The sequence below is a fragment of the Capricornis sumatraensis genome, chromosome 9, assembly GCF_032405125.1.
Source record: "Capricornis sumatraensis isolate serow.1 chromosome 9, serow.2, whole genome shotgun sequence".
NCBI lineage: Eukaryota > Metazoa > Chordata > Mammalia > Artiodactyla > Bovidae > Capricornis > Capricornis sumatraensis.
In genome coordinates, this window is record NC_091077.1 from 6,354,295 (window position 1) to 6,376,883 (window position 22,589).

At 56.1% G+C, this 22,589-nt stretch overlaps 1 protein-coding gene across 2 annotated transcripts in view; it reads right to left on the reverse strand.

The window, feature by feature from the left end:
• Positions 1-22,123, reverse strand: part of CRTC1 (CREB regulated transcription coactivator 1) — an 80,638-nt gene extending 58,515 nt beyond the window's left edge. For both annotated transcript variants that reach the window (XM_068980401.1, XM_068980400.1), the window contains exon 1: positions 21,998-22,123. In XM_068980401.1, coding sequence (XP_068836502.1) covers positions 21,998-22,123 — 126 coding nt within the window. The remainder of the gene's footprint in view (positions 1-21,997) is intronic.
• Between the last annotated feature and the right edge of the window lie 466 nt (positions 22,124-22,589).

The following is a 22,589-nucleotide window of genomic DNA, read 5'->3' on the forward strand; positions in this document are numbered from 1 at the left end:
GTACGATTTCACTTATATGAAGCGTCCAAAACAGGCAAATCCAGAGAGACAGAAAGCAGATTAGTGGTTGCTGGGGGACGAGGGGAAGGAGGAGGGCGTGACTCTCCTGGGGATGGGTCTCTTTCTGCAGTGAGGAAACGTTCTAGAACTAGACAGACAGAGGTGGCGGCTGCACAAACGCATATGTGCTGAATGTCACTGACCTGTGTGCTCTAAAATGGAAACTCCACGCTATGTGACTCTCACCACAACAAAACAATACACAAGAGACAAGAAAAGCGTTCCCAAGGCTCTGGCAACGAGCAAAAGGCACATTAGTGAGGAGGTGAGCGGTGGATGAGACCCGCAGGCGCCTGTCCCAACCCCCCGCCTGCAGGACCACAGCCTGGAGGGGGTGGTCACCGAGGACCACGCTGCGGTGCAGAGCAGCGTCATGTAATCGGGCAGCCGCCACGATCCCACCACGGTCCCACACGTGTACACAGAAGAGAAACACAGACTGCTGATCGGAGACCCTGGGCCACGTGGCTTCTGGGCCATGGCATGCCCCGTCTCAGGGCAGCCCACGGTTGACCTGCTGGGCACCCACTCCAGGAGTTGGGGCGCCTCGGCCCACGTCAGAGCCTGTGACCTGGCAGGCAGCAGCACCACGGCCACAGCTGCGGCCTTCCTGGGGTCTAAGAAGCGTTTCAAAAAAATGCAAAGTACTGGCCAACTTCTAAATTTTGTTTTTGAAATTAACTTAAACAACAGAATTTGCTGGCTCCTCCTGAAACGCTGAAAGTGCCAACAACATGGGGCCTGGACTCTGGCTCACGATTTATTATCAGCCAGTGCAGGGCCACATTCCCCGCACCAGGACGTGGGGTCAGCATGGGTCCGTTCATGCCCCACGTGTGAGCCTGGGTTCTGAGGGGTCAGCCAGCCTGAGGTCACCCAGTTGGCTGCAGACCCGGGGCTGCCAAGTCCAGCTTGTCCCTGTTGTCCTTCCCTCCAGCTCAGCAGCTGCACGGACTGACCCAAGGCCTGGAGGGAGGAAGACCCCACCCCACCCCTAGAACCAGGCCAACTGGGGCAAGAAGGTACAGAGGTAGGAGGCTGCAGGTGGGCCAAGAGAGGCCCGGAATGCAGGCCTCGCCCTGAGCCAAACCCCTGGAAATGCGTCCAGCGTTTAACCACTAGTGGCTCCAGCCAGAGTGGACACTGGGAGGTCTGCAAGGCCCCAGGGAGGGGACAGTGGCAGACAAGAGGCCAGCAGCCAGGCCCAGGTCCATGTTTGCTCAAGAGCCAGGGCTTCCTGGGGGAGAGCCCATCGGGAGGGTCCACCAGGCACTGCCCGGGGCCTGCAAAACAGGAGGCCCAAACAGGCAGCTGGAAATATGGGGAGCCTGCCGAGCAAGGGTGCTGGAAAGGGGGCTGGCAGGGAAGCCAGCAGGACCTGGGAGGAACTCTGTAGCTCACTGCTCACTCACCAACATAAAGAGGTCCTGGGGCACTCCAGGCCCTGGCTGGGCGGTGCCCTGCAGAAAACAAGCAGGAAATGGGGCGGGGGCGGGGGGGGGAGCAGGCGGCCAGGAAGGTGACCCTGGAGCTGGGAGGAGCACTCTAGGCAGGAGGCCCAGCCAGTGCAAAGGCCCTGGGGTCGGAGTGAGCATGACAGGGGGAGGGCCAGTATGAAAGGGAACACGGGGCCAGGCCACCCACCAGTGAGCAAGCCGGTGCGGGGGGCAGGGCTTGAACCACATGGGATCTCACTCTGAGTGTGACGAGAAGCCACAAGCAGTACGAAATAAAGCCAGGGACCTGGGACTTCCCTGGTGGTCCAGGGACTAATACTCCACGCTCCCAATACAGGGGCTCAGGTTCGATCCCTGGTCAGGGAACTGGATCCCACACATTGCAACTAAGAATTCGCATGTTCCAACTGAGATGTGGTGCAGCCAGAAAATCAATTAAGATTTTTAAATAAATAAATAGAGCCATGACTTTAGCCGTCTCCCTCTGCAGAGTGCCAGGGCAGGGAGGAGATGGGCAGAGGAGGCAGTCAGGCAAGCGAGGGGCGGCAGGCAGGGCACAGGGCAGGAGGCCTTAGACCCCCAACCCCAGCCCCCTTCCAGGCTGGGGCCCAAGGCGACGTGTGGATAGAGAGGTCGGGTAGGCAGGAGAAGAACTGCCCAGGGCAAGCGGGACCCGGACGCTCGCCTGCCCAGGGACCAAGCGCTCGCAGCTGGCACCCCTCCCTGGGCGCACTTGCAGCTTCCCAGCAGGTCCCAGCCAGGTGTCAACAGGCAAATGGGTGGCCCCCAGTCTTCACCCGCCACCCCCGGCTGGTCACCAGGCTCTTTCTGTCTGTCCTGCTCACCTCCCCATGCCATGCTGGCCAGCCTTCCTCCCAACCTCTGCCTCCTTCTCACCCAGATCCCAACTCAGGCCATGCGACTGCTCCTTGAACAATGATGACAGGGGCCCCAGGGAGCTCCCTGGTGCTCCAGTAGCCAAGACTCAGAGTTCCTGATGGAGGGGGCCTGGGTTCAGTCCCTGGTCAGGGAACTAGATCCTTCACACCACAACTAAGACCTGCACGCACGCATGCCCAGTCGCTTCAGTCCTATCCAACTCTGACCCTACGGACCGCCACCCTCCAGGCTCCTCTGTCCAGGCGATTCTCCAGGAAAGAATACTGCAGTGAGCTGCCACGCCCTCCTCCAGGGGATCTTCCCAACCCAAGGAGCGAACCTGCGGCTCCCGCATTGCAGGCGGATTCTTTACCACTGGGCCACTGGGGAAGCCCAACTAAGAGCTGGCGCAGCCAAATAAAGCAAATAAATAAAAATAAATTTAAAGAGAGAAGAAAGGTGCTCCAGCGGTCTCCAGGGCCAGTCACCTGCCGCTCCCCTGCTCCAGCGGCTGTGCCCCTCACTGCAGGCTCCCTGCCAGTGCCCTCAGGATGAAGGCCCACATGCCTTCAGGGGCACAAGGCCAGGACGGGCGCCCTCAGGATCCTGTCTCCTTGGTCCCCACCTTCTCAAGTGCACCCTCCCCCATGCCAAGCCTCTGCAGCTGCTGTGACCTCTGCTAGCGGAGCCCTCTGGGCAAACTTCACTCAGGGCACCACTGAGCCCCATGTGGTCCCCTGCCCCAGGAGCAGCTGGAGCCTGGCACCTCCAGCACCATGCAGGCTCAGAGCAGGCCTCTGGACGAGGGGGGGTCACCTCTCTAGCCTGATGCCCGTGGCTGCCCTGGCGAGGGGACCTCCCCTGCCTTGCTTCACTCCCCCCACCAGCCTCCAGCCTATGGTCCCCTCCCAGCTCCCTCCCACATGACTTTTTAAGGACTCAGGGCCCCTGCTTCTCACGGGTCGCCCCATCTGGGGAAGCCCTGGATGCCGAGTCAGCTGGCAACACCAGTGTGCCACCTGGTCCTGCGGAATGCTCTTCGTGATGCTCATGGGACCCTCCTCCACCCCAGCACCCCTCCCCAGGCTCGCGTTCCCCCAGACACTCCATTCCACTCCCCCGCGCCTCCCACCGCTGGCAGACAACACCATGACTTCTCCTGTGCAGCAGCCAGAAAGCCGAGGGCAGTCACGTTCTTCTCTGGGCCTCCAGCTGTGGCTGGCCTCATGGCCACTTCTCTGCCACCGCTCCTGGGCCCCCAAACCTCCCTCTCACCGTGGTCATGTTCCAGGCAGTCCCCCTCCACACTCCACGCCGCAGGACATGCCGTTCCTCCTCCTCTCAAAGACACTGTCGCTCCCCACCCGCTTCCTGTCCCACCACAGAGCTCTCCTCCTCCAGGCAGCACTCCTGGCTTGGCCTCGCCCTCCAGTAACCTCTGCTCCTCTCTCCGTCAGTAGCTCCTCAGGGCAATCGGCAGGCACAGTGTGTGCAGAAACAGTCCTAATGGCTATTCACACGCTGACAGGGTTGACCCCCTCCACAGCACATCTGAGGGGCGGCGATGGGGAAACTGACAGGGGCCAGTTATGTGATTGTCCTGGGTCACACAGCCGGCAGAAGGGGAGCGGAACTTCATACTGTTAGGATGGCAACAATACCCAAAGCAACCTTCAGAGTCAATGCAACCCGTATAAAAATCTCAACAATGTTTTTGGCAGAAATAGAAAAATCCACTGTAACATTCATATGGAATCTCAAGAGACCCCAAATAGCCAAGAGCATCTTTAAAAAGAAGAACAAAGTTGGAGGACTCACACTTCCTGATTTCTCTTTTTTTTAAAGAATTATTTATTCTTTAAAAGGATAAAGAAGGAGCCTGGCGGGCTGGTCCATGGGGTCGCAAACAGCCGAACACGGCTGAGCGGATAACACACACACACATTTGTTCATTTGGCCACTTTAGGGATCTCTGACCTTCATCGCCGATGAGAAATCTTTAGATGCGGCACGTGGCATCTAGTTCCCTGACCAGGGATCAGACCTGGACCTCCTGCATTGGGAACACAGTCTTAGCCACTGAACCACCAGGGGAGTCTCCTGATTTTTAAACTCGCTGTAAAGCTACAACAACCAAGACAGGGTGACACTGACATAAAGACGTGTTCACCGGCGCAGCAGGAGAGCGAGCCCAGAAATGAGCTCTCGTGTACACAGTCAAATGATTTTTGACAAGGTTGCCAAGAACGTTCAATAAGGAAAGAACAGTCTTTTCAACAAATAGTGCTGGGAAAACTGGATGTTCCCATGCAAGAAAACTGAGGCTAAACCAATTCTTATATCATATACAGAAATTAACTCAACATGGATTCCAGACCTAAAGCTGAAACTATAAAACTATAACTTTATAACAAAAACTATAAAATCTAAGACTCCAAAGAAAGCAGAGGAAAAGTCTCATAATGTTAGATTTGGCAATGACTTCTTGGCTATCACACCAAAAGCACAGTCAACAAAAGAAAAATATATATAAATTGGACTTTCCCAAAATTGGAAACATTTGTGTATCAAAGGACACCATCAACAGAGTGAAAAGGCCCCACTCCCATGGAATGTGAGAAAATGCTTGCAAATCAAGTATCTGACAGGGATTAATATTCAGAATATATACACGGAACTCTAAAACTCAACAGCAAAAAACAACTTAATTCAAAAACGGGCAAAGTAACACACACACAAAGAATCTGAAAAGATATATGCTCTCTTATGTTCATTTCCGCACTATTTACAATGGCCAAGATATGGGAACACTCTGAGTGCCCATCGATGGAAAAATGGATAAAAAAATGTTTTATATATATGCATTTATACATACATACACAGCACCACTCAGCCATAAAGAAGAATGAAGTCACACCATTTGAGACAACATAGATGGATACGAGTGTTACGCTCTGTTAGATGAGTCAGATGAAAAAAAACCAAATACTGTATGATTTCACTCGTATCTGGAATCTTAAAAAAAAATGAACAAACAAGAACTCATAGATAGAGAAATGATTAGCCATTTCCAGAGGGAGAAGGGGTTGAGGTGGACAAATGGGTGAAGGGCTCAACTGTGGTGACGAACGGTAGCGACCTGCGCTGGGGATCACTCTGCAGTGAACGCAGCAATGAATGAGAATGCTGTACACTTAAAACTTACATTTAAAAAAAGAAGGGCAGAGGACCCAAATAGATATCTCTCCAAAGAAAGCATACAAACGGCCAACATGTGCATGAAAAGACGTTCAGCATTACCAATCATTAGGCAGACGAAACTCAAATCCACAATGAGATGCCACCTCACACCCACAGGATGGCTATAATAAAAAAGCCATACAACAGAAAGTGGTGGTGAGGGCGTGAGACAACTGGACCCCTGTGCCCTGCTGGCAGGAAGGCACAGCCCCCGTGGAAAACAGCATGGAGATTCTCCAAAAAACGAAACACCGCGTGACCACATTACTCAGCGATCCTGCTTTTGGGTATATGACCCCCCAAAATGGGAGCAGACATTTGTACATTAGTGTTCACAGCAGCATTACACACCACGGCCAAAAGGTGCAAGTGACCCAAGTGTCCACTGAAGAATGAATGGATAAACAAATGAGGTCCATTCATACAATGAAATATTATTCAACTTTGAAAGAAAGGAAATTCTGACACACAGTACTACACCATGGATGAACTTTGAGGACACTATGCTAAGTGAAAACAAGCCAGTCACAAAAAAAACAAACATTATGAGTCAGTCCACTTACATGAGGTCTCTAGAGCAGTCAAATTCATAGAGACAGCAAGTGTTTAATATGAGAACAGAGGACTTCCCTGCTGCTCTAGTGGTTAAGAATCCACCTGCCAATGCAGGGGACACGGAGTTCGAGCCTCAGTCCGGGAAGATCCCGTGTGCTGCAGGGCAACAGAGCCTGTGTACCACAGCTGCTGAGCCCATGTGCTGGGGCCTGAGCGCTGCGACCCACAGAGGCCCAAGCGTCCATGCTCCGCAGCAAGAGAAGTGCCGAAGCGAGAGGCCGGTGCGCGCAACCAAGAGCAGCCCCCCCGCTCACCGCAACTGGAGAGCGCCTGCGCGCCGCAAGGAAGACCCAGCGCAGCCAAGACTGAAGCTGTATACACAGAATCCCCCTGGCGATGCAGGGGTCTGGGGCTTGATCTCAGGAAACTACGATCCCACATGCCATGGAGCAACTAAGCCCTGAAGCAGATCAAAAAATAAATCCTTTAAAAACGAACAACACAAAATCAGACTCCCAAACGTGAAACGGAATGAATGCCCCTCCCCAGTAAAGCTGAATATAGAGTTTCTAAGCTGTTTCTTGGCGACTGTCATGTGTCTAGTCAGGGCACGTGGGGGCAAAGGGCAAGACCCTGCCCTCAAGGCTGCCCCCCGGGTTACTCTGGTGCCCAGGAGGTGTGAGGTCAAGTGCTTCGGGTGGGCACATCATCCAACCTGTACAACTCTACACATGGGAAACTGAGGCACAAGAGGAGGTGTCATCTGGGGGAAGCCAGCAGAGGCAGGGCTTTGAGCCACAAGAAAAGCCACTTTAGCCTTGCATGGGAAAGGAGAAAATGGGCTCTTGGGCACAAGTGACCCCCTCCATCCCCACAGGCCCCTGTTACTGGCCCTCAGGGCTCCTTCCTCTGCATGCGCTGAGCCTACAGGGACGAAATGAGCATCTCCCCGGCACCAAGGCCACTGGCCCCATAAAGCTCTCTGGAGGCTGTGCACTGAGTCTGTGATGTTGTGACGAGCTGCTCCCATCCTAATTACAGCCGTCAAAGCCCTCCTGCCTGGGACAACAGAAGCGATCAAAACACCACAGGGCTCCTGGGTGCAAAAGGACCCGTGAGGAGGGCCGCCCAGGTTTTTGTCTCCAAGTCACTTGAGAAACACTGAACTTGACCTCTAAAGTGGAAGAGGCTCTGGTCGGCCTGGACCAGGGCACAGCAGCCCCTCAGAGGCTCCGGCAGGGCGGACGACCCTCGGTCTTGGCGGGGCATGCTCTGCCTCCCCGTGTCCCCCGCCCGAGGACTAGCCAGCCCTGCAGAGCCAGCCCTGGGCACTCTGCCTGGCTAGGCCGACACTTCCTCCCTGAGATTTCCGGGCGAAGGACCAGCTGGCACGCACCCAAGCACCCTCTGCGCCCAGGTGAGCTGCGTCAGATGCACAGAGGCAAACAGAGTGCTTAGGGTTTTCTGTTTTCAATTCTCGTCAAAGTTTTGATATATAAACAATTTATTTTTTATTTAAAAAAAACAAAAAACATGACAGAGTGCATCCCTGCAAGCCCAGCTGGCCAGGAAAGGCAGTCTGCAAAAACTCTCCTGGAGCTTCTCCCTGGGTGAGCATCCTTGCAGGAGCAGGGCAGCTCAGGAGGCTGGAACCAGGGATGGAGGCTCAGATGCTACACAGCCATCGGGGGAAAAGATCTGTCCACAGCAGAGACTCACCCCTCTGGAGAGGAGGCCAGGCCCCGGCTTTGGGATGAAACCCTTGTGAGCTCTGGGTTGTTGGCGTGGGACCGCCCAACAGAGAAGAAACAATTTCACATATGAAATTAGAACTCAAGCCTCTTATCTGTTGTGGAAATGCCTTTCCTCATTACAGGGGCCACTGGAACATGACGTGAAAGCGATTTCATATAAACCTCCCCCGTCAGCCCCCTTGGGAACCAGCTTCCTGATTCTTGGGTGAAAGAACTTTTGCCAAGTCAGCAAGTCCTGGTCTGGAAGGAGCTGGGTGTTCATTCCCTAGCACGCAGTCCCCTCCCAGGCCCCTGCAGCCCCTGCCCTCACTCTCCTCAGGCCTGTCCCCATCTGGTGGCTGGAGGGGTCTCTGCTAAAACGACATCACATGTCACTGCCCTGCTCACCACCTTCCTGCAGCACCCCGCCACCAGACTCTGACCCATCACGGGGGCTCATGACACATCGCCCGCAGCCGGGCCAGACTCTCCCTAACAACAGGCCTCACCCACCTCCCCCCAGCTCCACGGTTCACTCTTGTGCCCTGTGGCTCAGCCTGAATGCCATCTCCCCCAGAGGGCCCCCCACTCCCAGCCCATTTCCCTCGCACAACCATGACCTCGGGGCGAGGACCAGCTAGCTGCTGGCATGGTTCCTCCCTGGGGCAGGGATTCCAGGTGACTTGTTCTGTAGGGTATCCCCAGGGCCCAGTACTAAGTAGGTGCTCAATGAGTACTAACTGAATGAATCAACGTTCCAGTCCAAGCCCTGGCCCCTGCCTGGAGACCTCACTGGGGGCCCAGTGCGTCCCATGTCCCCCGACCCAGGTCAAACAGGCACCATACTGCCCCAGGCCCTCCCCAGCACCCACGGGGGTCTGCCAGTCCACCCCTAATACGTCGTACATGGTCAACAAACTTCAGGTTTATCCTTCAAACTGCAGAAACACTGGAGTTCCGGGAAGACCTCACTAGCTGCCTAGCTCCGGGCCCCTCACCCTGGGTACACAGACATTCCCTGGGGGAAACAGGACCTCACACCACAGTCCCACAACTTAAGGGGAGAAGCCGGACGGTGTGGTGGGAAGCTGGCCCTTTCAGAGGACACCTGCACCTAGAAGATTCCAGAATGGACTAGTGATAGGCCTGCCCTCGGGGAGGTCACACTCCAGTGTCTGCTCAGTGCCTGTGGAATCCCCACTCGGGGCCGGCTGAGTGTATCTGCCTGCTGCCAAGTGCCTGCTGGGCACCTGCTGGGCACACCCTGTGCGCCTGCTGAGGGCCTGCTACATGCCCATCGGTCGTCCACTACTGCCTGCGGAGCACCTGCTGAGCACGAGCCAAGCGCCTCCTGCGTGCCTGTCTTTGGACCACCCAGTGCCCGCTGAGTGCTGCCATCCGTTCCCCGCGCACACGCCCCCAGAATCTCAGCGACAGCAAGCGCACAGTGAGCGGCTATGTGCAAGCCCCATTCCGGACACACTCCACGGGTTAGCCCATCTCAGCCTCACCACGATCCTGTGAGGCAGACAGCACCGTGACCCCCGGAGCCCCCCAGGGCTAAACTCACCCAGGAGGAGGCAGGAAGACACCCAGTGGCAGGCCCACTCCGCACCCTCGCCACCGCCATCCCAGGCATTTTCTCTCCTCCGTGCCCAGCTGAGAACCCTGAGGAGGAAGCCCCAGCTACGCTTCACTTCCATCTGGCAAATAATAAATATTGACTCTCTCTGAATCCTCGGCCCACGAGGCACGCGGTGGCTTCCTTGTTTGCGCACCTGGACCCCCAGCCAGCCGGCAGCACCAGAGCCACACCCGGCCGGGGCAGGGCAGACCCCCTGCTCTGGGACAGGGCTGGATGTGGTGGAGGGAGGGAGGCGAGGAGAGGGGGTCCGAGACACTCCAGCCAGAAACGTGGGGCAAACCCATCCAACGAGCTCCAAGGTGAGCTGAGGCTGCCCCATCCCCACCCCTTTCTCCCTGGCTCCCCCATCACAGCTGGAGCGGCCCCACCTCACTCTCCTTGCTGCTTACCTCTGAATAAACCCTGTCGTCATTACCTCTTTTGTTGTGGGTTAGTCACTAAGTCGTGTCCGACTCTCTGCAACCCCATGGACTGCTCTGCCAGGCTCCTCTGTCCACGGGATTTCCCAGGCACGAGTACTGGAGTGGGGTGCCATTCCCTTCTCTAGGGGGTCTTCCCAACCCAGGCATCAAACCCACATCTCCTGCACAGCAGGCAGATTCTCACTGCTGAGCCACAGACGGAAGCCCCCGTTATTTCCTCTGAACTGCCCCAAATTGGCTAGCCCTCTGTCCTCACCATGACCAAGTCCAGGGTGCTGCACCCCCTCCCTGCTGCAGGGGCCGCGGAGACAGACGCAGAGCGGGCCAGGCGCAGGGAGCCCCCGCGAGCCTCCTGGGCCAAGGAGTCAGAGTCAATATTTATTATTTGCCAGATGGAAATCAAGTATAGCTGGGGCTTCCTCCTCGGGAACACAATGAACCCCTGATTTGCAAAACACCAGGGGAGACCTCCACGGTCCTCAACAGATGGATAGGACTTGAAGCTCAGCCTTGGACAAGAGTCTTCAGTGGCTGCCTTAAGAAAAATGTGAGCCCCGGCTTCAGACACAGGGTCGATCCCAGCACCTCCACACCCAGCAAACCGCCCAGTGCCCTGCCAGGCCCTGGCTTCTCCTCTGTGCGCCCAGGGAAACCACGGGCTCGTCTTGGAGGGACTGCGACAAGTCGCTGGGCATTCGCATCCGGGCTCCAGCAAGTCTGGCCCCTCACACTCCCACACCTTCGTGTCGCTCAGGTCGCCATCCTGCTGGAAACTCCCAAAACACTCCATGGCCCACCCACCGGGCCTGGCCTGGGGTCCTCTTCCCCCCTCGCCCCTGCCTTCCGCCCAGGCCCCCTGCCCGTGCAGAGTCCTCAGCAGTCCCCTCCACACACAGGGTTCCAGCAGCCTGGAAGGTTCTGCCCTGCCTGGAGCAGTGGGCCAACACCCGGAGCCACGTGAGACAGGAGAAAACATGTAAGGGGGTAGGGGACTTCCCTGGCGGTCCAGGGGTTGGGACTGTGCGCCCAATGTTGCGGGGGTGGGGATAAGTGATTCCTGGTCGGGGAACTAGGATCCCACATGCTGCAAGGTGTGGCCAAAAAAACAAAAAAGAAAACATCTGGGGCCTGAGTCTGTCCGACTGGGGTCAAATCCCAGCTCTCCCGCCTCTAATGCTCTGTGACCTTTGCTCCCTGAGCCGCTCCATAAACCCAGGAGGAGGCCATCGGCCGCCTAGGGTGTTGTCAGGGCGCCAGGCTTGGGGTGTGCACCTCAGGGAACCAGGGGCCTCCACCAACCTCTTTGCATCTGCACAGCCCTGGCACGGGGGACGCAGAAGCAGGGCTTCTCTGCCTGAGCGCCGCTGGCGTCAGGGGCCTCGTGGGTGCTGCCCTGTGCGGAGCAGCACCCCCGGCCTCCACCCACCACGAGCCAGGTGCACACCCTGCCCCGAGCTGCGACCACCCGAAACGCCCCCAGATGTGACCAAACGCCCCCCGAGGCAGAGCCGGCCGGAGCGCGCACCCCGCGGGGCCCGTTTCTATGCCCCCACCAGTGAGCTCCCACTGGGCTTCCCCGGTGGACCAGACAGTAGAGGACCTGCCTGCCATGAAGGAGACCCAGGCTCCACCCCTGGGTCGGGAAGATCCCCTGGAGAAGGAAATGGAACCCCACTCCAGCATTCTTGCCTAGAGAACCCTATGGACAGAGGAGCCTGGCGGGCTACAGTCCATGGGGTCGCAAAGAGTCAGTCATGACCGAGCGATTAACACACACACCACTGTGGTCAGGCCAGTCTCTCCCCAGGCCAGACCCCAGCCCTGACATGCACATGACGTTTTCTACAAGGTCCCTGTTTAAAAAGAAATGCCCAACACCAAGGACTCTGCATCCCGACCCTCTCATGGGACAGCACGGAAGGAAGACCATACCACCGAGCTGAAACCGGGATGCTCCCGGGGCCAGGGACGGCAGAGAAGGGCCGGGACACAGCCTTCCATGACATCCGCAGCAGACCTGCTCGGGCCTGGAGTAACCTGAGCAACCCTGCACCCCCAACCAGGACCAGAAGGCCCACGGTGTCAAGAAGAGGCACCCGACACCGCGCCCAGGCCAGCCTCAGGAAGTGACGGCAGACCCTCCCTGGCCGCATGGACCACGTGACCACCACAGCACTCACCGAGGCCAGACAGCCCGCTCACTCATGCGATGGAGGCCAACCGTCTCCCCCGGCCTGGCAAAGCCCTGGTGAGCCCGCTGCCTGGGGCAGATCCTGCAGAAACAGGATCTTGGGGGAGCCCGGGAACCTGCATCCTTCAGCTCTGAGGCGGTTCAGCAGCCCCCAAGAGTGGCGGAACCACTGCCCACCGCCTTCTCAACCTTCCTTGTTGCTCTAGGTCAATGGGGCTCAAACTGTGGGTGAGACTCATTGGCCCAGGGCCAACAAACTCCTCTGAAGGGACACATGGTAGCTATCTGCACCTCCTCAGGTCAACAGGCCTCCGCCGCAATGATTCTACTGCCACAAACAAGGTATAAATGAATGGGCGTGGCCATGTTCTAATAAAACTTTCTCTACAAAAAACAGGCATAGCTTGTCGAACCCTGGATTAACAGGTTATTAAATCAATTTAGTGGGTCCCTGCTGGCATTTTATAATAAACAGAAGGGACCCAATTATATTAATTTTCCATACACACAGGGAGGGCTGAGCTCCTTGGAGAAAACTATGTCAATTGTATGTTTGGTAGTGGCTGCTGGTATGACCCAACAGTGGGTCCCAGTCAAGGAAGTGAGAAGGTGGCCTGGCCTTGGAACTAGGCCCTGGGTGCCCATGCCTGACCCTCACCCAGCCACAGACATGTCTGGTTCCACACCTACTGCAGGTCCAGGAAGCATTCCTGGATTACCCCCAGCACATGGGTCCTCCTAGCACTACACACCCTGCCCGTCGGCTACCACCTAGTCAATCCATAAGCCAGGCAATCGCACTTTCAGGCATATGCCCGCAAGACAAAAACAGGGGCTTGTGCAAACACTTACACACACACGTTCACAGCAGCGCCATCCGTGACAGTGAGAGAGTGGAAAGAGCCCACACACCCACTAACAGGTAGCAGACAAGCTAAGGGTGGTCCACCCACATGGCTGAATCGTCACGTGGCCACAGGAAGGAATGCCCCTCGATACAAGCCACAGTGTGCAGAAACCTCAGAAACCTCACGCTGACTGGAAGTAGCCAGACAGGAAAAGCCACGAGCTGCAAGGCCTCGTTTCCACGAAATGTCCAGAGGGCCACTCCACAGAGACAGAAGGCAGATGAGCGGTTCCTGGGGCTGGGGGAGGGGAGGCTGGGGAGTGACAGCTCATGGGGATGGGGTTTCCTCCTGGGGTGACGGGAATGCTCTGGAACTAGAAAGAGGTGATGGCTGCACAGCACTGCAAACGTCCTAAATGCCACCGAAATGTACATTAAAGTGGTTCATTTTAAGCGAATTTCACCTCAATTTTTTCAGGATTTTTTTTTTTTTTTAAGGTCACTCTGGGACTTCCCTGGTGGTCCCCTGGCTAAGACTCCGAACTCCCAGTGCAGGGGGCCTGAGTTTGATTCCTGGTCGGGGAACTGGATCCCACATGCCACAACTAAGAGTTCACACGCTACAGTTAAAGATCCCACGCGCTGCAGCAAAGACCGAAGATCCCAAGTGCCACGACTAGGACCCAGCAAAGCCAACTAACTAACTAAGTTAAAAATATATACATATTTAAAAACAAGAAGGCAAGGGCCACTACAGTTTTGTTTTACAGTTTTTATTAAAGAAAAAAAAAAAGTCACTACTCTGCACAGTTCTGAGGCCCTGGGCTGGCCACGAGCTTCGGAAGGGTTCTCTACACAGGACCCCAGACAGGCAGGGCCACTCATCAGTCCCCTGAGGATGTGTGACTGGAAAGGTCAGATCAGAACCAGGGCTCCCCAAAGACAGCCTCCTTCCAAATGACCACTGGACAAATTTATCTAGAAGTGTGTCCCGTGTCAGCCACAGAGACTTTGGCAACCAGCCTGATATGGGCTGTGGCTTTCACAGGGAAAAGAGCCGTAGGCCTTGCACAAAGGTGTATGTGATGGTGTCCCAAGGCTGCTGCCTTCAAGACAAGGACAATTAATGGCAGGAAATATGGATTCCAGGGTCCAAGTCAAAAGAAAAATGTGGGTGTGGCTGGAGAAACTCAGTCATCTTTCAGAGAAACCATGGCCCAAGCGGGGCCAAGTAGTCTCTTGTGAGCAACAGAAGGTTCCAGTTTGTGTTCTTAATTCCTTGTTTCAGACATATCATACATGCTCATCCCAGGGCTGAACACCAGTTCTGTCTCTTCCCAACTGGGATGCAGCTCTGGGCCTCAGTTGCCCCACTGGCCCACAGGCAAAGAAGAAACCTCTTCTCTGTGGGCTGGCAGAGGGGGCAGGAGGGGGTGAGCAAAAACCACCCAGTGCCCAGCGTGGAGCAGGAACCAAGCCTGCAAAGAGCAAACGTGACCCACCCACCCAAAATCCTCATCCTGCACTTTTGCCACACTCTAATATTTATTTATTTATTTTTTTTATTCTTTGGCTACGCTGGGCAGCTTGCAGGATCTTAGTTCCCCGACCAGGGACTGAACCCAGGCCCTCGGCAGTGAAAGCTCATAGAGTCTTAACCACTGAACTGCCAGGGAATTCCCAACCCCTGCCCCACACTGACTGCACTCTTGGTCAGCTCCTTGACAACAAGATGCCCTCTCCTGGGACTTCCCTGCCTGTCCAAGCAGTTAAGACTCCGCTCTTCCAATGCAGAGGGCACGGGTTCGATGCCTGGTCAGGGAACTAAATCCCACCTGCCACTCAACACCCCTCCTGCCCTAGGGCCCACGCTCCTGCTACTGTCTTTCCGGCTTGTCCACTATCCCCACCAGGCCCAGTTCAGAGTGAGAGGCCCCAGTTCCTGACAACGGGTGAAATGACAGGTTCACTCGAGGAAAACATGACCGAGTGAGCTGCCAGAGAAAGACAAGTGTGCACGTCTGCAGGTGACCCCTGAGGCCCACTGCAGCACGGCGGCTTCCGCAAGGTACTCAGACTCTGCAGCCCAGGGAAAAGTGTCCTGGGGCTGCCATCATAAACAACTGCCAATCGGGGGAAGGCAGGGGCATAAAACAAGAGGAATTTATTTTTACACAATTCTGGAGGCCAGACACCCAGAATCGAGGTGTCGGCAGGGCCACAATCCCTCTGGAGGACCCTGTCTCGCCTCTTTCAGCTTCTGGGGGCTCCATGCATTCTTGGCCCAAGGCTGCAACACTCCAATCTCTCCCTCCATCATGCACGGCCTCTCCCAAGTGAGTCTGTGTCTTCTCCTCTGTTCGTGAGGGTGCCAGTCATCCGATCACCCTAAATTTAGGACAAGCTCATCTAAAGATCTTTACCCTACTCATATCTGCAGAGACTTTTTTCAGAAATCGGTCACACTCACAGGTTATTGGGCTCTGCTGGTGGCTCAGACAGTAAAGAATCCTCCTGCAATGCAGGAGATGTGGGTTCCATCCCTGGGTCAGGACAATCCCATGGAGGAGGGCATGGCAACCCACTCCAGTATTCTTGCCGGAGAATCCCATGGACACAGGAGCCTGGCAGGCTATAGTCCATGGGGTCACAGTCAGCCAGCCACGACTGAGTGACTAACACTTCACTTCACACGTTCTGGAGGGCAGGATGGGGCCTATCTTCTTCAAGGCCCCCATTCCACCCACTATTGGGCAGGCAGCTCACAAGCTGGAGCGCACGGAGACTGGGGCCTTCTGGAGGCGGGCGACGGTGCATCCCATGCTCTCCACAGAGCAGCTCGGCGAGTCCTGCGTGCATGCGTGTGTGTGTCAAGGCTGCAGATGGCACCAGACACTTGAAGCAGCCGGCACAGAGGCAAACAGTGCCAAAGCCAGGACGGAGGCCAGGACTGGGGGCGGCCTCTACGCTCAGCTAACCCAAGACACCACTGCGCGGTGGCTGCGGCCCAGGGGCCTGGTTTCCCAACACCCTGTGCAGAGCCACCCCCGTCACAGGGTAGGACCCGGAGAACACCCGCCTTCAGCACAGCGAGAGCCAGCAGCCCCAGCCGGGTCCCCATGGACCGCTTTGTAGGCAGGCTTTTCCTGGCCCAGGCGCTGCTCCCTGGGATGTTCAGTGATCGGTCACAGGCAGAGCCTCCTGTGTCCTGAGCCGCTGGCAACTGGGCGACTCGCCTGCATCCCTTGCCCTCACCTCCCACATCCGATCCACCCACACACTCAGTCACCTCTGCTGCCAAAATATCACTGATACCCACTGTTCTGGGTCACTGCCATGGACACCTTCTCCATTCTCCAGCCCAAGGCTAACAGCGGCCTCTCACCCTCTGCCTGCTTCCCTTCTCACCTCTCCTGCCCATTCAGTTCTTGGCCATCTTGGTAAGACACGAAGCATCCTTAAATGATCAAATGGAGAGTTACCACTTGACTGAGCAACTCTACCCCATGGCACAGACACCCAGCGGCAAGGAAGACCTGCGTCTGTACAGGCAACCGGACAGGAACGCCCCCGGCAGCGCTACTCACAATGGCCTAAAAGGCAGGGGCAGCCCAGGCGTCCCCCGGTGAATGAACAGGCGCTCAAAATGTGGTGTCTCCACACAGTGGAGTATCATTCACCTTAAAGAGGAATGAGGCGGGGCTGTCCTGGTGTTCCAGTGGTAAAGAATTCGCCTGCCAATGAGGGCACACGGGCCTGATCCCTGGTCCTGGAAGATCCCACGTGCTGCAGAGCAACTAGGCCCGTGCACCACAACGCCTGAAGCCCCGTGCCTAGAGCTCAGGCTCCAAAACAAGAGAAACCACCACAGCAAGAAGCCACACTCCGCAGCGAGGACCCAGTGCGGCCAGAAACGGATACTTTTTTAGAAAAGAGCAATGAAGCAAGATGATGGAGAAAGCACGTAACACCACCGAACTGTTCATGATGCTTAAGACGGTAAATGCATGTCGTGTATGTTTTACCGCTATTTTTTAAAAGGGAAGGAAGGCCTGATACACCCTACAACACGGGTGAACCTCAGAAACATACCGAGTTTATGTCTGAGACATCAGACATATAAGGCCACATCTTGCATGATCCCATTTCTCTGAAACGTCCAGGACACGCAAACCCACAGGGATGGAGGGTGATCAGTGGTCGCCGGGGGCTTGGGGAGTGACTGCTCATGGGGATGGAGGTTTCTTTTTTTTTTTCCTAAGTATTTCTTTTTCAATATTTTATTATTCTCATTGTTATTTTCATTTTTTGGCTGTGCCAAGCAGCATGTGGGATCCTGGTTTCCTGACCAGGGACTGAACCTGTGCCCCCCGCACTGGAAGAATGGAGTCCCAACCACTGGCAAGCCAGCAAAGTCCCAGGGACGGGGTTTCTCTCTGGGGTGATGAAAACGTTCTAAAGTCGACAGGTGATGGTTATATAACTCTGTGTATATGGTAAAAACCACTGGATGGTACAGCTTCAATGACTGGTCAGAACGTATTGGGAATGGTATCTCAATAAAGCTGCTACAAAAACAAGCAAAGGACCAGGCCGCTGACCATCGCAAATCTTCCCAGGGCTCCTTGCTCAGGGGCCGGTTTCATCTCTCCTCTCTCTCAACATGCACCTTCAACCGTGCCAAGCCCTTCTCACCTTGGGGTCTCTGCACCTGCCTCCCTCACAAGGGACAACCCTCCCCGGCATGGGGGGGCTCTGTCTCACTGTCCAAGCGTCAGTCTCCCACCCTAGCCATTCCTAGCACATGGATTTGCTTCTCTCCGAGAGCTTCTGCCTTGTTTATTTGGAGCAAGTCTCTCCTGTCCCATGCTAAAACCACGCTGCCTCTCCAAGAACACGGTCCTCACATGCCTCAGTATGCTGCTGGCTCCACTGTGGTGCTGGGGAAGACTCTTGAGAGTCCCTTGGACAGCAAGGAGATCATACCAGTTAATCCTAAAGGAAATCAACCCTGAATATTCACTAGAAGCTGAAGCTCCAATATTTTGGCCACGTGATGCAAAGAGTTGACTCCTTGGAAAAGACCCTGATGCTGGGAAAGACTGAAGGCAGGAGGAGAAGGGGGCGACAGAGGATGAGATGGTTGGATGGCATCACCGACTCGAAGGACACGAGTGAAGATAGTGGAGACCAGTGAAGGACAAGGAACCCTGGTGTGCTGCAGTCCTTGGGGCCGCAGAGAGCTGGACATGACTTAGCTACTGAACAGCAACCACCCTAGTACCTAGCACTGCCTCTGGGATATGCTGGGCAAGCAAAAATGTCATTTTGTGGAGTAAGCACAGATCAGGATTCTGAGGCCCAGAGAGGTTAAGAAACCCGCCCCAAGTCACACAGTAGTGTCACAGCCCTCCCTGCACATCAGGCTGCCCAAGTCCAAGGATGAGGAAGGAAGGTTCACGCACTCACCCCTCTACCCTGCTGCTCGCAAGGGGACCTCACTCCCCACCCCCCGACCCGACCTAGCCCTTGGGGTCCCTGCCCCGAGTAACGTGACAGCATGGATGGGCCCCAGGCTCAACACCTCCCATCCACCCTTTCACAGGAGGAGGCTCGGTGGGCACACCCATCACCACAGAAGACCACGGGCAGAGAGTCGACACGAGTGGCGCCGCTCGCTCCAGGACGGACGGCTGACCGCAGGCGGAGGCAGCATGGCAGGCTGCGGCCACGGGGGGGTGCGCAGCAGGAGACCCGCCCCGAGCAGGCTCGCCTGCGCCACACGCCGCAGCTGTGCCGCGCGCCACAGGCAGTCCCGGGAACGGCTGGGAACCAGCCTGCCAGCCCAGGCTCAGGCGCAGGCAAAGGCCCACCCAGGGTGGGCGCAGAGTTTTGAACTATCTGCCCAGGCACATAGCTCGCACGCCCCTGCCCACACAGAGTTTCCTCCAAACCAAAGGCTTCTCGGCCCTGGCACTGCTGACAGCTGCGGCCAGATCACTGTCTGTGCATTGTGGGGTGCTGGGTGGCACCCCCACTCTCCACCCACCAGACGCCAGTAGCTGCTCTTTGCCCAGATGAGACAACCAGAAATGTCGCTGCCCAGTGTCCCCTAGGACAGAACTACCCCCAACAGAGAGCACTGCTCTGTTTGTAACAATCTAGTATAAGCTCACCTCTGCCCAGGGCCCACCCTCACCCCACCTCCCCAGCTTCCATTGTAAAGGAGGCCAACAGAGAGATGGGAAATGGTTCCCGGGGGCCAAGGGAAGTGCTGTCTGCAAATCTTTAAAAAGCTTTTCTAGGGACTTCCCGGATGGTCCAGTGGTTAAGAAGCCATCTTCCAATACAGAGGCTGCAAGTTCAATTCCTGCTCATAGAACTAAGATCCCACATGCTGTGGGGCAGCTAAGTCTGCACACCGCAACTAGAGAGCCCTTGGGCCCCAACGAACCCCCAGCGCAGCCAAAATAAATAAACTTTATATTTTAGAATCTCTAAATCCATCAACCAATAAATGGATAAACAAATGTGGTCTGTCCACACCCAGGAATAGTACTCAGCTGTAAAAAGGGAAGAGGAGGACATGGCAACCCACTCCAGTATTCTTGCCTAAAGAATCCCACGGACAGAGGAGCATGGCGGGCTATAGTCGCAAAGAGTCAGACACAACTGAAGCGACTTAGCACATAAAAAGGAAAGAAGTTTCCCGATACATGCTAAAGCGTGGATGAACCTCAAACACACTACACTGAGTGAAAGGAAGCAGACGCAAAAGGCCACATCTTGTATGATTCCATTTATATGAAATGTCCAGAACAGCTAAATCCACAAAAACAGAAAAGTTGGTGGCTGCCAGGGGGGAGCAGCAAATGAAAAGTGATTGCTAACGGGTAAGGAGCTTCTTACGGGAGTGATGATAACGTTCTGGAATTAGACAGCGGTGATGATGGCACAACTCTGTAAATATACTAAAAACCACGAACTATACACTTCAAATAAGTAAATTATATGATGCACAAACTATATCTTGAAAAAGCTGTTATTTTAAAGAAATGTTTTCAACAATAATTCATTTCCAACCTTACAGCTGAAACCTGAAGACTGCCACAAATGAGTGTGACCCCTTCTTCCTGTCATACCACATACACTGGACACCTACTGCATGCTAGGACATGCCGCATGCTGGAGACAAGATGAAGTGGACGCTCCTGTCCTTAGAAATCTTGGCGTATGGAGGACACTCAGGTTGCACACTGTCATTCATTCATTCAGCAGCCACATCCTGGAGCAGGGACAGGCAGGACCTGCCCGACAGTGAGCACCCAACTGATATGTGCTGAACAAATGCACGGAAATGGAGATATACATTCTAGTCTTTAGCTCAAGATCTCAAAGAAGAACAAGCAACTTATTAAAAAAAAATAACATCACCCCAAAATCCCACCCGAGGAATCAGAGACTGAGGCTCACATCACAAAGCTACAGTGGATCTGCCTAGAAGAATCAAATGTTAGTTGCTCAGCCGGGTCCAGCTCTTTCTAACCCCATGGACTGTAGCCTGCCAGGCTTCTCAGTCCATGAGATTCTCCAGGCAAGAATACTGGAGTGGATAGCCATTCCTTTCAGGGGATCTTCCCAACTGAGGAATCGAACCCGGGTCTCTGCATTGCAGGCAGATTCTTTACCATCTGAGCCACCAGGGAAGCCCAAGGACAGTCAACTCAGATGCCAAATCCAGAAACCAGTGAAGCAGGTGTCTGTAGCTCCCACTCAACCCCTCCCCGAGGCCCCAGGGTGCAGCATGGAGGTCCCATCCCTCCGCAGGATCAAAGCAGAGATTTACTGCCACCTGTGCAAAGCATGCTCCCCTCCCTCAACCACCAGGAAGGGCTTGCAAGACACACTCCACAAAGGAGGCCACCGAGACCCAAGGAGTCTGCACTTCAAGGCGGTTGCCAGAGGGCTGGGGCCCAGAAGGAGAGCCAGGCCCCCAAGCCCAGCCACGACCAAGCCCCTGCTCCAGGCCCACAGCGGCTCCCCAGGCAAGGCTGGCAGGCCAGCTGGCCTGCCCCTGCACACCAAATGCACCCGCCATCTGACAAAGAACTGTCCCTCCACCCCGGTCTTGAGGGGCCAGGGGCCATCTGTGGCCAGCTGTCCCCTGTCCTTGTGGGAGGAACAACACCTGGTCCCCACCATACGGGCTGCATTGGGGAAGGGGCAGCTGTTGCCACTCCAAGTTCCAAGACTGAGCCCAATCTGCCTTCCTGACCCCACTCAGGTCCCCACACGGGAGGCGCCAGACCTTTCCCTCAGATATCCAAAAGGAAGAAACACCTATCCCACCTCAGGTCTGCAAATAGGGGCACCTGTCCTTCCCCCAACACTCAGGGAGTGCGTGCACAGATGACAGTGATGTAGAGACACCTGTCCTTCCAGGTAGCAAGGGCGAGGGGGCAGCTGCACCCTTCAGGTACCAACGATATAGGAGCACCTATCCCAGCTTCCCAGTTAACAGTGATGCTTGCAAGCAGCACCCAGTGCAAGCGCCTCAGTATCACTCCCCTAGGGAGCAGTGATATAAAAGCACCTATCAGGTAGCAATGTGGGGACACCTTCCCCCCCTCAGGTAACAATGCTGTAGCGGCACCTGTTCCCTCCAACTAGTAATGATAGAGGCTCCTGCTCATACAGGGAACCGTGATGTGGTGACACCTGTCCCCCACTTCAGGTAGCGGTGATGGAGAGACACCTGCACCCCTTCAGGTATCGATGATGTGGGGGCACCTGTCCCCGCCCACGACGCCCGGGGCGTGGGGACACCTGTCTCCTCGGGCCGTGCCAAGCCCCGCCCCCGCCGCGCGCCCCGCCCCCGCCGCGCGCCCCCCGCCCCGTGCACGCGCGGGACACGCGCCCCCTCCCTCCCTCTCCGGCCCAGAGGGGTCGGCGAGCGAAGCCCCCTTACCCGCGCGGCCCGCGTCAGGCTCAGGTCCTTCATGACCTCCTCGAAAGCCGCTGTCTCCTCCGCTTGCTTCTGGTTGTGCAGCGCGATCTTCTCGCTGAATTTCCGCGGATTGTTCGAAGTCGCCATCTTCTCGCCGCCGCCTCCTCCTCCTCCTCCTCCTCCTCCTCCACCTCCTCGCCCCCCCACTCGCCGGTGCCACCACGCAAGCGCCGACCAGACCCGCGGGCGGCGGGCAGTGCGCAGGCGCGTCGGCGGGCGTGAGAGCGGCGCGTGCGCATAGGAGAGGCGCGCGACGCGGGGGCGATGGCGCATGCGCGCGCTTCGGCGGCGCGCTCAGAGGCCAGAAGGGGAGGTGGGAGCGGGAGGGCAAGAACTTCGGCGCAGGCGCCGTGAGCCGTCTCCTGGCCCGCTGGACAGCGGCTGCTTGGCTGTTGGCCACGGTCCGGGAGCGGACTGGGGCGCTGGAGCCCCTAAGAGAGTGACTCCTCGAGGCAGGTCCTTCCAGGTCACCAGGATGGAGCAAGCACCCACTCCAAGGACAGGTAGCTCTCGAAGCTGAGCCTCGGCTCGGACCAGTTCCGCTCAGACACCA